Genomic DNA, 16,038 nt, shown 5'->3' on the forward strand with positions numbered 1-16,038 from the left:
TTTAGGGTTCATGGTTGCAGCAAATGGGAAGTGGACCGAACATATTAAATCGACGACTTTACAAGGTAAGGCGCCTGCTTGTTCTCTACTTCGACACGAACGGGAACAAGAAGAGGCACAAATATTCCTTTACGACTAAAGTCTTTCCAGTGGCCTATTAAGGTTGCAAGTTGGAAGGAGACAGCTATGGTGAAGCAACTAGAATCTTTGCAGTTTATTTAAGAGTCAAAAGCTTCCAAAATAATTCTAATAGTTTGGTCCTTAAAATTTATCTGGGCCTACCAGATCTGCACCGTATGAGGGCAATGTAATTGATAAAATTTTTACTACAGAAAATACGTTTGAATGATAATCGTCTGGCAAAGGCAGCCTACACAGAGATGTTAAGGTCTACTAAAAAGGCAGCTTAACCACAACAGGTCAAAGTCCTGCTGGATAATATTAATTTTTCGTTGGCATGGAATGACGGTCAGAGTCCTCTAGGCAAACTTAAAGATTTCTTCGGTAAGTATGTATTACACCGTTCAGGACAGAGACTCAGGTTTGGCTAACTGGTCTGGCGAAATATAGTAGCCTAAGTTTCTACAGTCAGGCAAAAGATGTACATGTAGGGGAGTTTCATTTGAGACTGAATCTATTTTGGGGAGTCCTTAAGTGTTGATAGCAGGCAGGAGCAAAATACCTACCACAGCGTAAGGTATACTGAACATTTCTATGATGGGAATGGCTCAGAAGGTAAGTTTGCTTGCCCTCTCTGTGGGGTGGTTGGGGATAGGCTAGACCATGTCTTCAGTAGATGGCAAGATCGGTTCCGCTGCTCCCAGGTATTTTGGAGTCTACTTTGAGAGTGCGCTAGGATGTTTTTATAGAGAATGGCAGACGCCAGAAAGCAGTGACTTAAATTTGACAAGCGTTATCGACGTTTATGCTAAGCAGTTGCTGCAACTCCTGCCAGCTATCAAATATTCAGAGTGCTGTTAATCACAATTTCTGGTACTTACTATTTTTCAGTTTGGTAATTCAGTTAAGTAAACCAAATTAAGTAATTAGGTTGTAATAATTAAGTTAAGATATTTCTTGAGTTTTAGTAATCTAAGTTACTATAGTTTACATTTCTCTAAGCATTTGTACTTTTGTATTCACATCCGACTTCTTTTATCTTTTTAAAACAGTTTTTCTTAATGCCTAAAATAAGAAAGAGGCAGAAAACAGGACATGAAACAAGAAAGCATCATACATATCTTATCACAGCTGCTCAATTACATCTCATAGTTGATTTTACTAACAATGACTCTTTGAACGTGCCCATTTATTCAATGTCTTCCTTAAGCATTAAAAAATCATGACATTATCATTCCTTGTCTAAACAACAGAACATAGCTTATTTAATCAAAAGCACCGTACAAACAAATATTTTTTTCGCCTTCTGAACAAAATTTGATTTTTCCACCAAGCGATGGGAGTTTTCATAGCTGCCGTGAGAAGTAACTGATGTGACGATAGAGAGAAGTAAGCTGTACCGGATTTACCGAAATTAAGATTTACCGATTAAGAAAATACCGGATTTTTTCTATAGCAAAGAGTAGTAAAAAAAGAAAATACCTCAATAATTTCATCAACAACCTCTGCATCCTCTAGCAACACTAAAGCCACATTTGCATAAACCAATACAAAAATGATTTGACAAGAGTCTTTCTCTTCAACAGCCACCAACTCATTCAGCGTTGCCACAATATTCTCCCAATCTTTTTTGGCCTTGGCAGATTTAAAAAAATCTTCAGGCAAAATATTAGCAATCAAATTAATTGCGTCTGAAACAACATCACACCACTGGAGTACTTTAGAGGAAGGTGGCTCCAATATTTTGATAATCTGCTCGCGAACAGCCTTGGAAAGTTCTTTGGAGCCTTCAGCAGCAGAAGTATACCCGATCCCCACCAGCTTTTTAACGGTAGCTTTAACGAGTTCAGTGTTGGGTCTTAGAGAGGGAGAGCGCATGAATCTGGAAAGAAAAAGGCAATTAGGTTAAACATGCATCCCAGCTGATTTGTCAAAAATGACGCAATTCAAAAAGATGCTATTCAGGATTGTTGAAAAACTGTCCTAGGCGATTATAACTTTCCGTCGTCGGTACAGATGCTCAATTACTACAGGTAGGATCATAGAAGAAAGCAGCCAACATTTCAGTAGAAGGGAACACACCTTGGAAGGTCGCCTCCCAGAATGTAAAATGTTACTTGCAACTGACATTTTTCGATCATTTAATTACAAAAAAAGGTAGCTGAAATTATATTTTCCACTGCTAAACAACCCCCCCCCCCATCCGAAAAGATCTAATACAACCTAAAATCACCATGTTCTCTCTTAGAACTTTTCACTACTTAAAAATAGAATAAAGACAGGCAAGATAGGGAAATAAGCTGAACAACATATGAAATAGCATGTCTGACATAACTCCACGTAATTAAGTAGAAGTTACTTCATTAGGAAAAGTAATCACTTTCATCACCAAAATCTAAGATTCAAACATTTATAATTGTTCTAGAAAACGGAATGATTAAAAAAACGCTCACCTAATGCAACCACGATTACATGTACTTATGACAGACGTATCGCACGTCCAACAGGCAAATTTTAGCCCTTGATACACTTTTTAACAGAGAAAGAAGTTACATACGCACAGGTATATCCATTAGCAGTATTTTTTACACCTAAATCCATAACATAAAGCCATAACAAATGTCACTGAAGATCTTGTAGACACTAAACGTTGATCACTAAGTTCAATGCTTAAAATACGACAGCTTTCAAATTTACTGCTTACTTTAATACGGCAACCTCTTTCATGCTAAAATTTCAATAAAAGCGATACTAGACATACAGGGTGGGCCAAAAGTCACCGACCCATTTCAATTCCAGATATATTTTTTTTTATTTTAACAGTTATACGCATGAAATTTTAGTATCATAAAGTCAAGGCGATGGAAATTTTCTATCACTTACGTATACCGTACGTTGTACGGCACTGAATTTCTCCATAATTAATTTCCAGGATCAGAAAAAAAATAAAAATATTAACAGAATAAGAAATAAAAAAGATATTGAAAAATAAAAAGGGTCAGTGACTTTCGGTCACCCTGTAGTAACAATAAAACGGGAATGACAATTCACAAGATCTTGAGATTAAAAATTAGCAGAAAATTTGGCCTGATTTCAAAATTTAAAATTGGGAATGAATAAAAATAGTCAAAATGTAACAATTTAATTTAATTTAATTTTAAACATAAGCAGCTTTTTACTAAGATAAGAGATTTTACTAATACCGAGATTTACCTAGACCTAATCTGAGCCAATCAAAATTTTTAAGAATTTTTGAGCAGAATGATTTTGAGAAGAATGATTGAGAACACTTTCAATCAGAAAATCCTATAAAAGAAATTTGATTAGCTAAAATTAACACAAGATAAATCTCGGTATTTGTAAAATCTCATTTTGAATAGGACATAGCGAGATCAATCAAGAATGCCATTTGTTAGTCTCTTGATTTGGCTACTACTTGAAATTTATAGGGTTCTTTTTGTTGAAAAAGGCGACTGAATACTCTTTAGTTATTCCCCAAAACCCAAAGAATATGGAATACGGCTTTTCTAAAATTGTCAAAATGGACATTTTCATTGCTCGCCAAAACCCAAGGACCACAACACTTTAAATGCTTCCAAAACCCCAAAAAACTTTCGTAGCATAAAAGTGTCATTAGCAAGAGATAAGCAGCTTTTTTTTGGATACCCAGTATAATTTCCGTTTGTTTGCATGGATTAATACCATACGAATTATCCTAGCTGCAATATAACATAGGATTTGTCTCTGAAGTCAAGGGATCCGTCTACGAGTTAAGGAACAATAAGAGGAAAGAAAAATTCTGATATTTCATTTTACTTCACTGTCCTTCCACTTACACTTCCCACCTTTTTTGCTAATATTAACCAGAAGGTGGAGCAGAAAATAATAAAACTGACATCTTCTGTGTCTAAAGAATATGGGGAGCTAGAACCCAAACCGATAACCAAACTGATATTATACATCTTGTACCATATACCCCTACTCTTTGCCTGTTCCCCAATAAAATCAGTAGATAATTAAAAAAAAACTGATTATACTGATGCTAAACTTATAGATTAGAAAAAAAAATCAACTTTTAACAGAGATGCAAATTTTATGGAAACCTAAATTGAGACCGATGAATTACTACACAACTTGTAATTCGTTGGAACTGAATGCAATAGACTCAAGTTTCTGTTAAACATGGATATACTTAAGCTAATTTGTTCAGCATGTATATCTATATGGGATCTAGATGACATTGTTCGACGATCTTTTATTGTAGGATTCCTTAGTATTTTTGAGTACCGCTTCTTTTTTCTCTTAACGTTCATGATGATTACAAACACTTCTGGAACTGATATTAACGTTTCTGGACTTGGAAAACTACAAAAATAATTGAAAAAAAAAACCGAACAGACAATTTTTTTTTGACGGATTCAAACCGCTACCAGATATTGACGGGCAATTCTTGCTAGCAAATATAAAATCGTTAGAATACAACTGTTTTTAACTAGAAACCAAATACTTTTTTAACTAGAAAAAAAGTAACAGTATATTATAGGTCTGAAGTAAACGAAGAAAGCATAAAATAAAATAAAAGTTCCAAGGCCTTCTTTTCACCTTAAGGCTAGGCGAATTTTCTTCAATAAGATCTTTGGAAAAAAATCACCCACGAGTTCAAAGCCAATCAGTAGAAAAAAACAAGAAAAAAAAAACGAAAAACAAACAAACAAATTAGACCAATTGTAACGATCTGTTATTAATGCCAATAGAAAATGGCAACAATAAAACCCACAGAAGAAGAAAATGAAAATGAAGAAAATATATGTTTGAAGAATACAACAATTGGCTTGACATTTACAAGAAAAATATGGATATGTACATACCAATAGGGAGAGTAAATATCTGTTAGGAATCATCTGTTATTCACCCCCCTTAGATTTTGAAAACAACTTTTTTGACATTTCATTATTTCGAAATTTTTATTAAAAAAGAAAAATACAGAAAAAAACTAGGTTTCAAAAACGAAATTTTGCTCCTTCTCCTATATTTTTATGACTTGACGCCAATCCATGCAAAAATTATGAATCATAATAGAATACACTGACATTGTTCGAAAATTATTGGTAAAGTTTTTAAGAGGCAATCTCACTTATACAGACTGGGCCTAAATTTTCTTACCATTAAACACATTGAAAACAAAGATGTTTTAAGGAAAAGTGACAAAGCCCTAGTAAGTGAATGCTGTATTTTTAGAACTAACAACGTAGATTGGCTAAGGGCTATCTTACAGAAAATGCAAATTTTCAAGTAAAAGCATTAATTAGGAGTCAGAACACGGTAAAAAAAAAAAAAAAAAAAAAAAAAAAAAACATCGGCCCTTATTCTTGTCATTCTTATATTCTGGTTATATTTTTAGTTTTGTTTTTAATTAGACATTAATGAATTTGTTTCAACATTGCCCCAAGCGCGCGTAAATCGTTACGCGCCATATTAGTTACGCGCCATATTAGCTTTGTCCCTGTGTCCCACCTGTGAATAGAGATAGAAATATATATATGTTGCATATAAATAGATTGTCAGGTTTAATGACTCTTGAACATGCAACATATAATTGTCCATGGGAAAAACAATCCGTATTCAGATATATACTCATTATTCTAATGATATATCCCTGTGTCCCGGTCGTCATATATATTCCCTGTGTCCCGGTCGTCATTTGTGTCCCAGTGTCCCAGTTTGTAATTTCTCTTTGTGTGTCCCGGTCGTCATTTATATTCCCTGTGTCCCGGTCGTCATTTGTGTCCCGGTGTCCCGGTCTGTAATTTCTATTCGAACAATCCCATTGTCCCGGTCGTCATTTATATATCCCGCCTGTGCCCCCGGCGTCCCCGTTGTAGTTGTGTCCCTGTGTCCCGTTCGTGATTTGTGTCCGGGTGTCCCAATCTGTAATTTCTCTTTGAGGTTCCCGGTGGTCATTTATACTCCCTGTGTCCCGGTCGTCATTTGTGTCCCGGTATGTAGTTTCATCAGTTGACAAACATGACGTCAGTCGACAAACAACTTCATGACGCTTACAGCTCAATCCTTATAATGACGTCAGTCGACATACAAACATGACGTCACTCGACACACACACACACAACTTATTTTTATATATTTATATATTTTTATATATATATATATTTGTGTCCGGGTGTCCCAGTCTGTAATTTCTCTTTGAGGTTCCGGTCGTCATTTATGCTCCCTGTGTCCCGGTCGTCATTTGTGTCCCGGTATGTAATTTCATCAGTTGACAAACATGACGTCAGTCGACATACAAACATGACGTCACTCGACACACACACACACAACTTATTTTTATATATATAGATACTAGCTGGGGTGGCGCGAAGCGCCACCCCAACACCTAGTTGGTGGGGGCGCTTCGCACCCCCCAAGCCCCCCCCCCCCCGAGCGCGCAAGTCGTTACGCGCCATATTAGTTACGCGCCATTGTAGTTGTGTCCCTGTGTCCCACCTGTGAATATATATATATATATATATATATATATATATATATATATATATATATATATATATATATATATATATATATATATATATATTTAACTACGTAAAACTTGCGAATGTACAACATTCTTGGTTGACCCATTGTCTGTGCATATAAATAGATTGTCAGGTTTACCGACTCTTGAACATGCAACATATAATTGTCCATGGGAAAAAAAATCTGTATTCAGATCTATACCTCATTATTCTAATGATTGCCCTTGAGCTTTGTTGATGGTGATTGCTAATCGAACATTCCCTGTGTCCCTGTCGTCATTTATATATCCCCCTGTGCCCACCGGCGTCCCCGTTGTTGTTGTTTCCCTGTGTCCCGGTCGTCATTTGTGTCCCGGTGTCCCATCTGTAATTTCTCTTCGAGTGTCGCGGTCGTCATTTATATTCCCTGTGTCCCGGTCGTCATTTGTGTTCCGGTGTCCCGGTCTGTAATTTCTTTTTGAGTGTCCCGGTCGTCATTTATATTCCCTGTGTCCCGGTGCTTTGTTGATGGTGATTGCTAATCGAACATTCCTTGTGTCCCGGTCGCTTTCTCTTTGAGTGTCCCGGTCGTAATTTATCTTCCCTATGTCCCGGTGTCCCGGTTGTCATTTGTGTCCCGATGTCCCGGTGTGTAATTTCGTCAATCAACAAACATGACGTCAGTCGACACACAAACATGACGTCACTCGACACAAACACACACACACAGACAACTTATTTTTATATATATAGATATACTATTCAATTCCCTAATAAATACCCTTTCCAAATCTAATTATAATGAAAATCAGAACATGAAAAAATAAAAACAAAATACAGAATGGAAACAAAATACACAAGCAATGAAAACAAAACAGATTTTAAATATTTCCACTTTTTTTGTCTTAATAAATAAAAATTATCAAAACTAAAAATAATAAATATCAGTATATGAATATTAAACTGATAATACTCTTGTTTTTTTTTAGTAAAGTGCAAATTATGTTCTAGTCTTGAGAAGGCATGGGGTTGTCAGCCCTACTTGTTGATATTTGCTCTTTTCAAGCTCTTTTCTCCTCTATTATTTATTGTAATTTCTGTTCGTTTTGGAACAGAAATTACAATAAATGATTGACGGCAGTTTTGCATTTAAGGTAATTATTTGAATTTATTTCTGCTCATTTTTGGCTTAACGGAGCTCTTTACTTTTCTTTGAAAAACTTGTTTTGTGGAATTTTGTTTTTAGATTAATATGAATAAAAATAGGACTAGTTACTTGACAAGGTAGTTCAAGGCAAGGATTCTATCCTTTGGTGAGTTTTCAATATCAGTAACGATTTTCCTGAGATACACACATGTCTTCTTTGCTACTTCTTCTTTCAGTGACGGAAGCAAGGACTGGAGCATCCCAAATGCTGAAATTAAAAAAACATCATTACCTGAATTCGGCCTTTTTACCAACTTCGCAAAATAATATGCACCAAGTGGCTTACGCCACACGTGCCGCAATGGTGCCATTCGTGGTGGAAATGTGCCAAATGTGATTGAAATTCGTTTCAACATTAAGAAGACTATCTTGCTTATGACCAGGAACAAAAGAGGACGAAGGGGGGATGATATATAACTAGAAAATCAATCGAGTGGATAACCTTACTTACCTGGGGAGCATTTAATTGTTAATAAAGATAATGGAAAAGATGGTGGGAAAAGGTGAATTCGATCTCTATCTAAAACTACTAACAAAAAAACTTAACAAAGTTAAATTATTCAAAATAACAGTCTATAATAAAATACTTTACAAAACCTTAAAGCCACTATATTTTTCTCATAATTCAAAAGTTCACTCTTAATAGAAAGTATCCACCGACGATAAACCGATCTATAATTTTTTTTTTGTTACGGAAATTTTGATTTTTTAAATATGAAGTGTTTCTTTGTTTTAAAATATATTTTAGGTTGTATTTACTCATTCATAGCAATCAGCGGCATTAATTAAAAAAAATGTAAGTGATTATCTTTTTATTTGTTAATGGACATACCTTAATAAAGAAAAATACCCTATAATGATACCCCGATTTATAGAGTTCATTTTGTGATTTAAAAATATCCTTAATGTCATTTTTGATCCATAGGCTTCTTTTGTGACTTGATAAGGGTTGTCTTTCTGGGAAAAATTACATTGTATTCATGGAAAATTAAGCAGTGATCTCTTGCAATTGTTGCCGTTTTCAAAGCAAGGACTGACGACCAGTTTCCCTTAGCGACACACTCGCAGTTCATCTGAAGTTGTTCCTGAGTATATGGGTGGTCCTGAACCATTGACTGGGTTCTGTCATGGGATATTCTGCTGGGCTTCCGTATTACAGTAAGACTGTTAATCATACCATTAGTGGGGAGAATGTAGGGCGGTTATGGAATTCTTCAACATTGGTGAAGATGAGGTCAGGTATTTCACTCCGTGTCTTAATTAAGATCACCCTGGATTTGAATGCTAGCATAAAGGAATCACAATTTTGTATAGTCAACCGAATGCTCTAAGTAGATTACAAGTCAGTTTTTCAGAAAGATGCTCTTGGTGGGTGGTAGACTATACAAAAGCTGATCGACGATACTTTTTTGGTAGGTATCATGATCTAGTCCAAAAGCCAAAGAATTTCGAGCTCTAGTTTCCTAGGGAGAGGTATATTTAGAACTTGGTAGGCTATTGGAGACTTACACAGAAAACCAATTCCGCCTCCATGAATGACAGATGACCTCATTCTTATTCAATCTTGGGAGTAGATACACGTCGTGCCCAGAACCTACCGTGCATGTGTCAGGCGAGAACCAAGTTTCGCACAAGCAAGCCATGTCGATGTGATTTTGCATGAGTGTGATTTCAGTTCCTAAGTTTTATTCCCAAGAAAGTGGACGTTTGCAAGTAGGATTTTGGAAAGGGAGTACTTTTACATGGTGGGATTACGGTCCTCTATCGTAAGACATAAAAGTTAGGTGTCGTGGAACATCCATTTTAGCTGAATAGTGATATAGTTGAAGTAGTAGTTAAGAAATGTAGCAAGTTGTTTCACTTGTTGAAGGTACTCTTTTTGTTGATTGCATAGGGTTGGGAGTTATTAATGAAAATGGCTTGATTTGTGGTTGTTGGGGTAGAGCGGTAGGAATTCAGGAAGGACTGTATTAGACCATCGATTCAACGAGTTGTCACCTTACTGGGGTTGTCACCTTAGCGATTCAACGAGTATTTGTAAACTTACTGGGGGGGGGGGTGTCGGTAGCCACGGTCTACAGCAGGGGAGAGGGGGAGCTATACGATATATGATGTTCTTGGTCGGAGACGCGAGTTTCAGCTGCATTAGGGGGTGATGTAATCCTCAGTAAAAGATCTGCTGTTCTGATATCTTGTTTCTGATAACCCTTTTTTGACCACTTTGGGTTGATTTTCCTTGCACTGTGTGGGCAACATTTTGCCGGTAAGTGTAGTTTTGGACATTCAATCTCAAAGTAAAGACCACAGGAGAACTTTTGCCAAAGCTTTTTTTTAGTACTAATATACATTGATGGTTGTCACATTTTACCCAGTAGAAATCTGTGCTTAATTCCCCAAAATAAAAACGGCAGACTAAGAGGTCTTTGATTTGTCCTTTTGGTATACGGAGGCGGACACGACAAAATGAGGGCTCTTTGATTTGTTCCTTTGGAATGTGGTTCACCTCAGTTCACCTTTAATAGGACAAGGTTTGGGTACTTTGATTCAGCTGTTCAGGTAAGTGGCAGGGACCTTGGTAGCAGGCAATACCCCAGAATGAAAAATACCGATCGGACAGTTTCTGCAAAGCCAGTACAAGGTCTGCCTCTATTGCAGCACACACACCGTGATGTCATCTTTTACAAGAACAGTATTTGAAGGACGGTCTTCCTCAGTTGGTATGTCACAAGTGATACACCTAGAGTGGTCAGGGGTCTGCAACGATTCGAATAAAGCCGAGCCTATGGAAGGCAGGTTACTGCTGGCTTGCGTTTTATTGACCTTAACCACTTCCGCTAAAACCTCAGGAATGGCTATGGAAACTGGTTCAAGTTCAGATTTTTCACTATACTCAAGGTTCACAATATCACGAGTAGGATACAAGGGCTCAATGATTGTAATAGGATTTTCTGCCGACCCGGAGAGAACGCTGCTTGTTGGGAGCGAGAAAGCCCACTAGATCCCACTGACCTCGTAATTGAAATGGTTGTCTGTACTATCCTTCCTGAAATTTCAATATCCTCCTTTTAACTACTTTGCGTCACAATTTCTTCTAATTTAAAGTGGGATATCCATGTCAAAGATATCATTTATTGAGTTAATACGTATATCTTCTTCCTTAAGCTCAAAATAAATTTAGCATCTCCCTTTCCCATTCCTTAAAAAATAACATTAAAAAAAACTTTTTTTTTCAGCGGAAAGTAAGTAGCAACATAGCAGGTGCGAGCAAAGGTGAGGTTTAAAAAAATGGGGAAGACTACAGTAAACTATATTCACCGAGTCATCCTTTGACGCTGACTGATATTTAATTTCATTGAGGAAATAAAAAATGACAAAATGACACATGAGAAATTTTATAACATCAGTCTATTTTCTCTATTCGATACGCCCTAGAATATACACACACCTCATCTCTTGTTATAGCGGTAATTATAACAAATTACTATCTTGAAATAGTTTATGCAAAGTAACATAAGCAGTAATTTGTAATTACTGACTGTCCAACAAGTATAGATACGGCTATCGTTCATACGACAATTTCCGATCGTTATTTGTTTAAAAGATCACATCTGAGGTTTTTTCCACCGTCTCCTGACGGCAAAAACGGAGTTGCTAGCTAACAAAAACTGTTGGCAAACAAAAGCAGCAACATAATAATTGGGCGGGAAACTACAAAAAAAACAAGTTTTGGAATGAGGCTTAAAATTTTCAAAGAATATATGTGGAGCCAAGAGGAACTGAGGCAGAAAAAAAAAGAAGAAGCAAATATATTGATCAAATCAGATTAGCCGAGAAAGTTCTTGTCTCCAATTTTTCCAAGGTTCTGTTAAGACGTATTAACATTCTTAAACTCTCTACAATGTTAAAAGCACAGAAACCAGAAATCCTGCTTTGCTACGTTATCTGGTTTTTGAACATTACGCTTGTAATTTTCCAACAATGATTCGACTTGTTAGAGAAATTCTCCAACAATGTTAACAGTTCCCCGTAAATCTCAGTTTTCTATTCAGCATCTAGGACCCCATGCATGGAATTGTTTACCAACGACTTTTTGAATTATGGATAGTTTTCGTGAATTCCGGCGGAAATTAAAGCTATTTTACCTAAATATCTATTGTTTTTTTAGAGTTGAGCAGACCTCAAGTGGAGCCAAGATGGTGGTTTTGTTTTAGGCGATACTGATTAAGTGGTTTTAGTTTCTTTTTGTTTTGTCTTTTTTGAACTGTAATCCCGAATTGATTGAAATACAGGGTAATTCAATATTTTTTCTTTTTCTTTTCTTTTCCTTTTTTTCCCTCTCGTTTTTCGTATTGTTTTTATTTATATGTGTGCTAGGGTTGTAAGCCCAAAAGCACTTATAGTTTTTCTAGTTTCTAGTTTCTAGTTAAAGTTTTTCTAGTTTCTTTAGATATGAAAGATTACTACTAATATTACTACTACCAAAAACTCATCCCAGCACCAAGCCGCCTGAGGCCAACACAGCTACGCACTGTCCTCCTCCATCCCAATTTATTCAAAGTCCCCCTCTTTACATCCTCCCGATAAGTTACCATTTCCTTTAAATCTTTCTTTATGAGATCCTCCCACACCAAAGGAGAATGACCTGCTTTCCGTTTAGCTCTAGACGGTTGGCCGAAAAGGACAATCTTCGGCAATATTTCATCCTTCACCCGCAGAACGTGCCCTGGTCATCTCAACCTTTCTTTCGTTATAGCCCTAGAAAACGGGATTAAGGCACACTTTTCGTACAGCCTACTGTTTGAAATACGATCAGTCAGCCGGGAACCCAGAACAATCTGTATGCAATTCCTCTGGAAAACATCTAGTAAATCTTCATCCGCTTTTCGGAGTGCCCATGCTTCAGAGCCACATTAGACCACTGTCATCACTGTACCTTTCAATATTCTAATCTTGGTTTGCAGACTTATCTTCCTATTCTTCCAAACCTTTTCTAATCGTGAAAAAACACCCTGTATGTGCCACCGTGCAGGAAAAGTGCAAACTACAAAAAGAAAGAGCCACATACTGGTCCCAGGGTTATGATAATTAGGCAGCCAAGAGGGCCGGATGGAACCGAAGGTTTTAAAAAAGAATATTTTCAAAAACTCCACCAAACCAGCGACGGCGTTGATGACAGGGGCATATCTCCAGAGTTGATTCTTTCGGGTAAATTAGTTCCAATTCAATTTTATGTTCTTTTGTTTCTGTTTAAATGTGTTTGATAAAAGTATAAAGAACCCAATGTGGTAAATCATAAAAATAGTGAGTAGTAGAAACAGCGAAACTCATAAGAGTAAGAAGGTCAGATGTCAGATACCTGAAAGAAGCAAGCTTCTCGGTAAAACTCAACTCAGTTCTTTGATCAGGTCTATGACTTGACCTAAAAGCCAAGCCATGGCTAATTAGAGTAAACCAAAGACAGATGGTCTTTGGGAGAGGCAAAGCTGGGATAAATTTTTCAGAGTTGTATAAAAATGATTAATTGTACTTGTTGATAATAGGCCGAATTAGAGGAACTTGGTGGAAGACTTGAGATCAAAGCCATGATTTATTAGAGTAAAGCCATGACAGATAGTCTCCATGAGAGACAAAACTGGCATAACTTTTTCAGAGTGGTATAAAAATGATTGGTTTCATTTTTTGATGATAGTCTATCATCCATCCTAGGGCAGAACTAAGGTAGATAGGCATAGAGTAAAGGTAATTCAAATAATCTATCCGTTCTGTAAGCCATTTGAAAACAACGAAATGAGTCAGGAAGGACAAAATGAAACCACAGAAAAACAAAGACGGATAAATACCGTCCCAGACTCATCATCAGATAGTTGCTGGAGGCGAGGTACTAAGCCTTGCTCAGAAAAAGCGCCTCCATAGGATGGTAAAAAGGTGCCGGGGCCAACACTTTAAATGAATAAAATGAGAAAATAGATGATGACACAAAAAAGGCAGTTCAATGGAAAAATCAATCGTAGACAATAATAAAACAGACAAAATCAGTTTCTAATTCATATGTGTCACCGTGCAGAAGAGAAGCAAACAACAAAAAAGAATTGAAATACGCTGGTCCCAGACTTATAGCAATTGAGCAGCCAAGACCGGATGAAACCAAACGTTTAAAAAAAAAAGATTATTTTTACAGCTCTTACCAGACATGTGACAACAATGATGACATGGGCATATCTCCAAAACAAAATTATATCGAATGAATTAGTTCCAATTAAATGCTCTGATCTTTTATTTCTGTTAAAGTATGTTAAATAAGTGTACAAAGAACGCAAATATTGTAAATTATACAGACAATGAGTCACAAGAGATAGAAGGTCAGATACTTAAAAGAAGCGAGTTTTTTTTGTAGAACTCTTAGTCAGTTTTTTGGTGCCTAGGTTGGGCCCCTTAGTAGTGGCCTCAATTCACAAGAATTTAGGGAAGGGCACAAAAATGTACAAAATCAAGGAGTGAAAAAGTAGTTTTTTTATTTTTTATTTTGAATGAAAATACCGAACAAATTATTTTTCAAAATCTAAGAGGGGAAAGAGGAGCAAAAAACTTAAGGAGTGGCAACGTCCTCCATATTTGCCACCAACTTGACGCCATTGGAAAGGTAAATATCAGGGCGAAAAACATCTTCAAAGGCAAAACGTTCAATAAGGGTTTGGCCTTAAAAAATCACCTTATCACCTGTTAAACCTAAAAATAAAATCAATGACGAAAACAAAATTTGTCGGATGTTCGAAAAAGAGCAAGATAAACTAGCAAAGAGTAGCTAATCGAAATCAAAAGCATACCAATTGGTGGGTCTGAAAGTTTTTCCTAATCTGTGGTTTTCTAGACGTTTGGAAGGATTGGACTTAAAAAGAGACAAAATTTTTGAAAAGCAGAGTTATATTAAAATAAGAAAATGGAATTAATTGTCACTGACAAGTAAATATGGAGAAAATAGTTTTTTTTTTATTAAGTTTGACTAGTATTTTTTTTTGAAATACTTTAACTAAAAAAAAATAATACTGCTTAAGATATTTCTCGTTTTCAGCGAAGTCATTCAGAATTCACACATATCGATTTTAGACAGTAGCTTTTAGGGGGTACACATTCAGCAATAACAATTTAAAATAAACAAGAGCTAAGAGCTCATATGGCACTTGTGACGAGGTCGGAAGAGCCGAGAGCTCATATGGTACGAGGTCGGAAGAGCCAAGAGCTCATTTGGACGAGGTCGGAAGAGCCGAGAGCTCATATGGTACGAGGTCGGAAGAGCCAAGAGCCAAGAGCTCATTTGGCACTTGTGAGAAGGTCAGAACCTAAAGTTAAACTTTATAGCACAAGGTCCTTCTAAATATCAAATTTCATTAAGATCTGGTCACCCTTTCGTAAGTTACAAATACCTCAATTTTCAAAATTACCTCCCCCCTCCCAATTCCACCAAAGAGAGCAGATCCGGTCCAGTTATGTCAGTCACGTATCTTAGACAGGTTTCTTCCCATCCAGTTTCATCCTGATCTCACCGCTTTAAGTATTTTCTAAGATTTCCGGTCCCCCCAACTGCCCCCCCCCCAATTACGTTTGATCCAGTTGAGATTTAAAATAAGATATCAGAGTTACGAGGTCCTTCTAAATATGAAGTTTCATGAAGATCCGATCACTCCTTCGTAAGTTAAAAATACGTTATTTTTCTTATTTTTCAGAATTACCCCCCCCCCCCCCGCAATTGAGCGGATCCGTTCCAATTATGTAAATTACGTATGCAAGACTTTTGCTTATTTTTCCAACCAAGTTTCATCCCAATCCCTCCAATCTAAGCGTTTCCCATCATTTTAGGTCTCCCCACCCCAAACTTCCCCCAATGTCACCAGATCCGGTCAGGATTTAAAATAAGAGCTTTGAGCCACGATATCCTTCTAAAAATCAAATTTCATGGAGATCCAATCACCCGTTCGTAAGTTAAAAATACCTCATTTTTTCTAATTTTTCAGAATTAACCCCCCCCCCCCAACTACCCAAAAGAGAGCGGATCCGTTCCGTTTATGTCAATCATCTATCTAGGACTTGTGTTTATTTTTCCCACCATGTTTCATCCCGATCCCTCCACTCTAAGTGTTTTCCAAGTTTTAGGTTCCCCCTCCCAACTCCCCACCCCCATCACAAGATCTGGTCGGGATTTAAAAT

The 16,038-nt window shown here is 36.8% G+C and overlaps 1 protein-coding gene across 1 annotated transcript in view; it reads right to left on the reverse strand.

Moving 5' to 3' along the window:
• Nucleotides 1-16,038, reverse strand: part of LOC136026150 (myb-binding protein 1A-like) — a 91,792-nt gene that overhangs the window by 34,949 nt on the left and 40,805 nt on the right. Inside the window, exons 7-8 of the mRNA XM_065702453.1 lie at nucleotides 7,906-8,044; nucleotides 1,603-2,002 (exon numbers count right to left, since the gene is read on the reverse strand). Coding sequence (XP_065558525.1) covers nucleotides 1,603-2,002; nucleotides 7,906-8,044 — 539 coding nt within the window. The remainder of the gene's footprint in view (nucleotides 1-1,602; nucleotides 2,003-7,905; nucleotides 8,045-16,038) is intronic.

Source organism: Artemia franciscana, chromosome 4 (genome assembly GCF_032884065.1).
Source record: "Artemia franciscana chromosome 4, ASM3288406v1, whole genome shotgun sequence".
Taxonomy (NCBI): Eukaryota; Metazoa; Arthropoda; class Branchiopoda; order Anostraca; family Artemiidae; genus Artemia; species Artemia franciscana.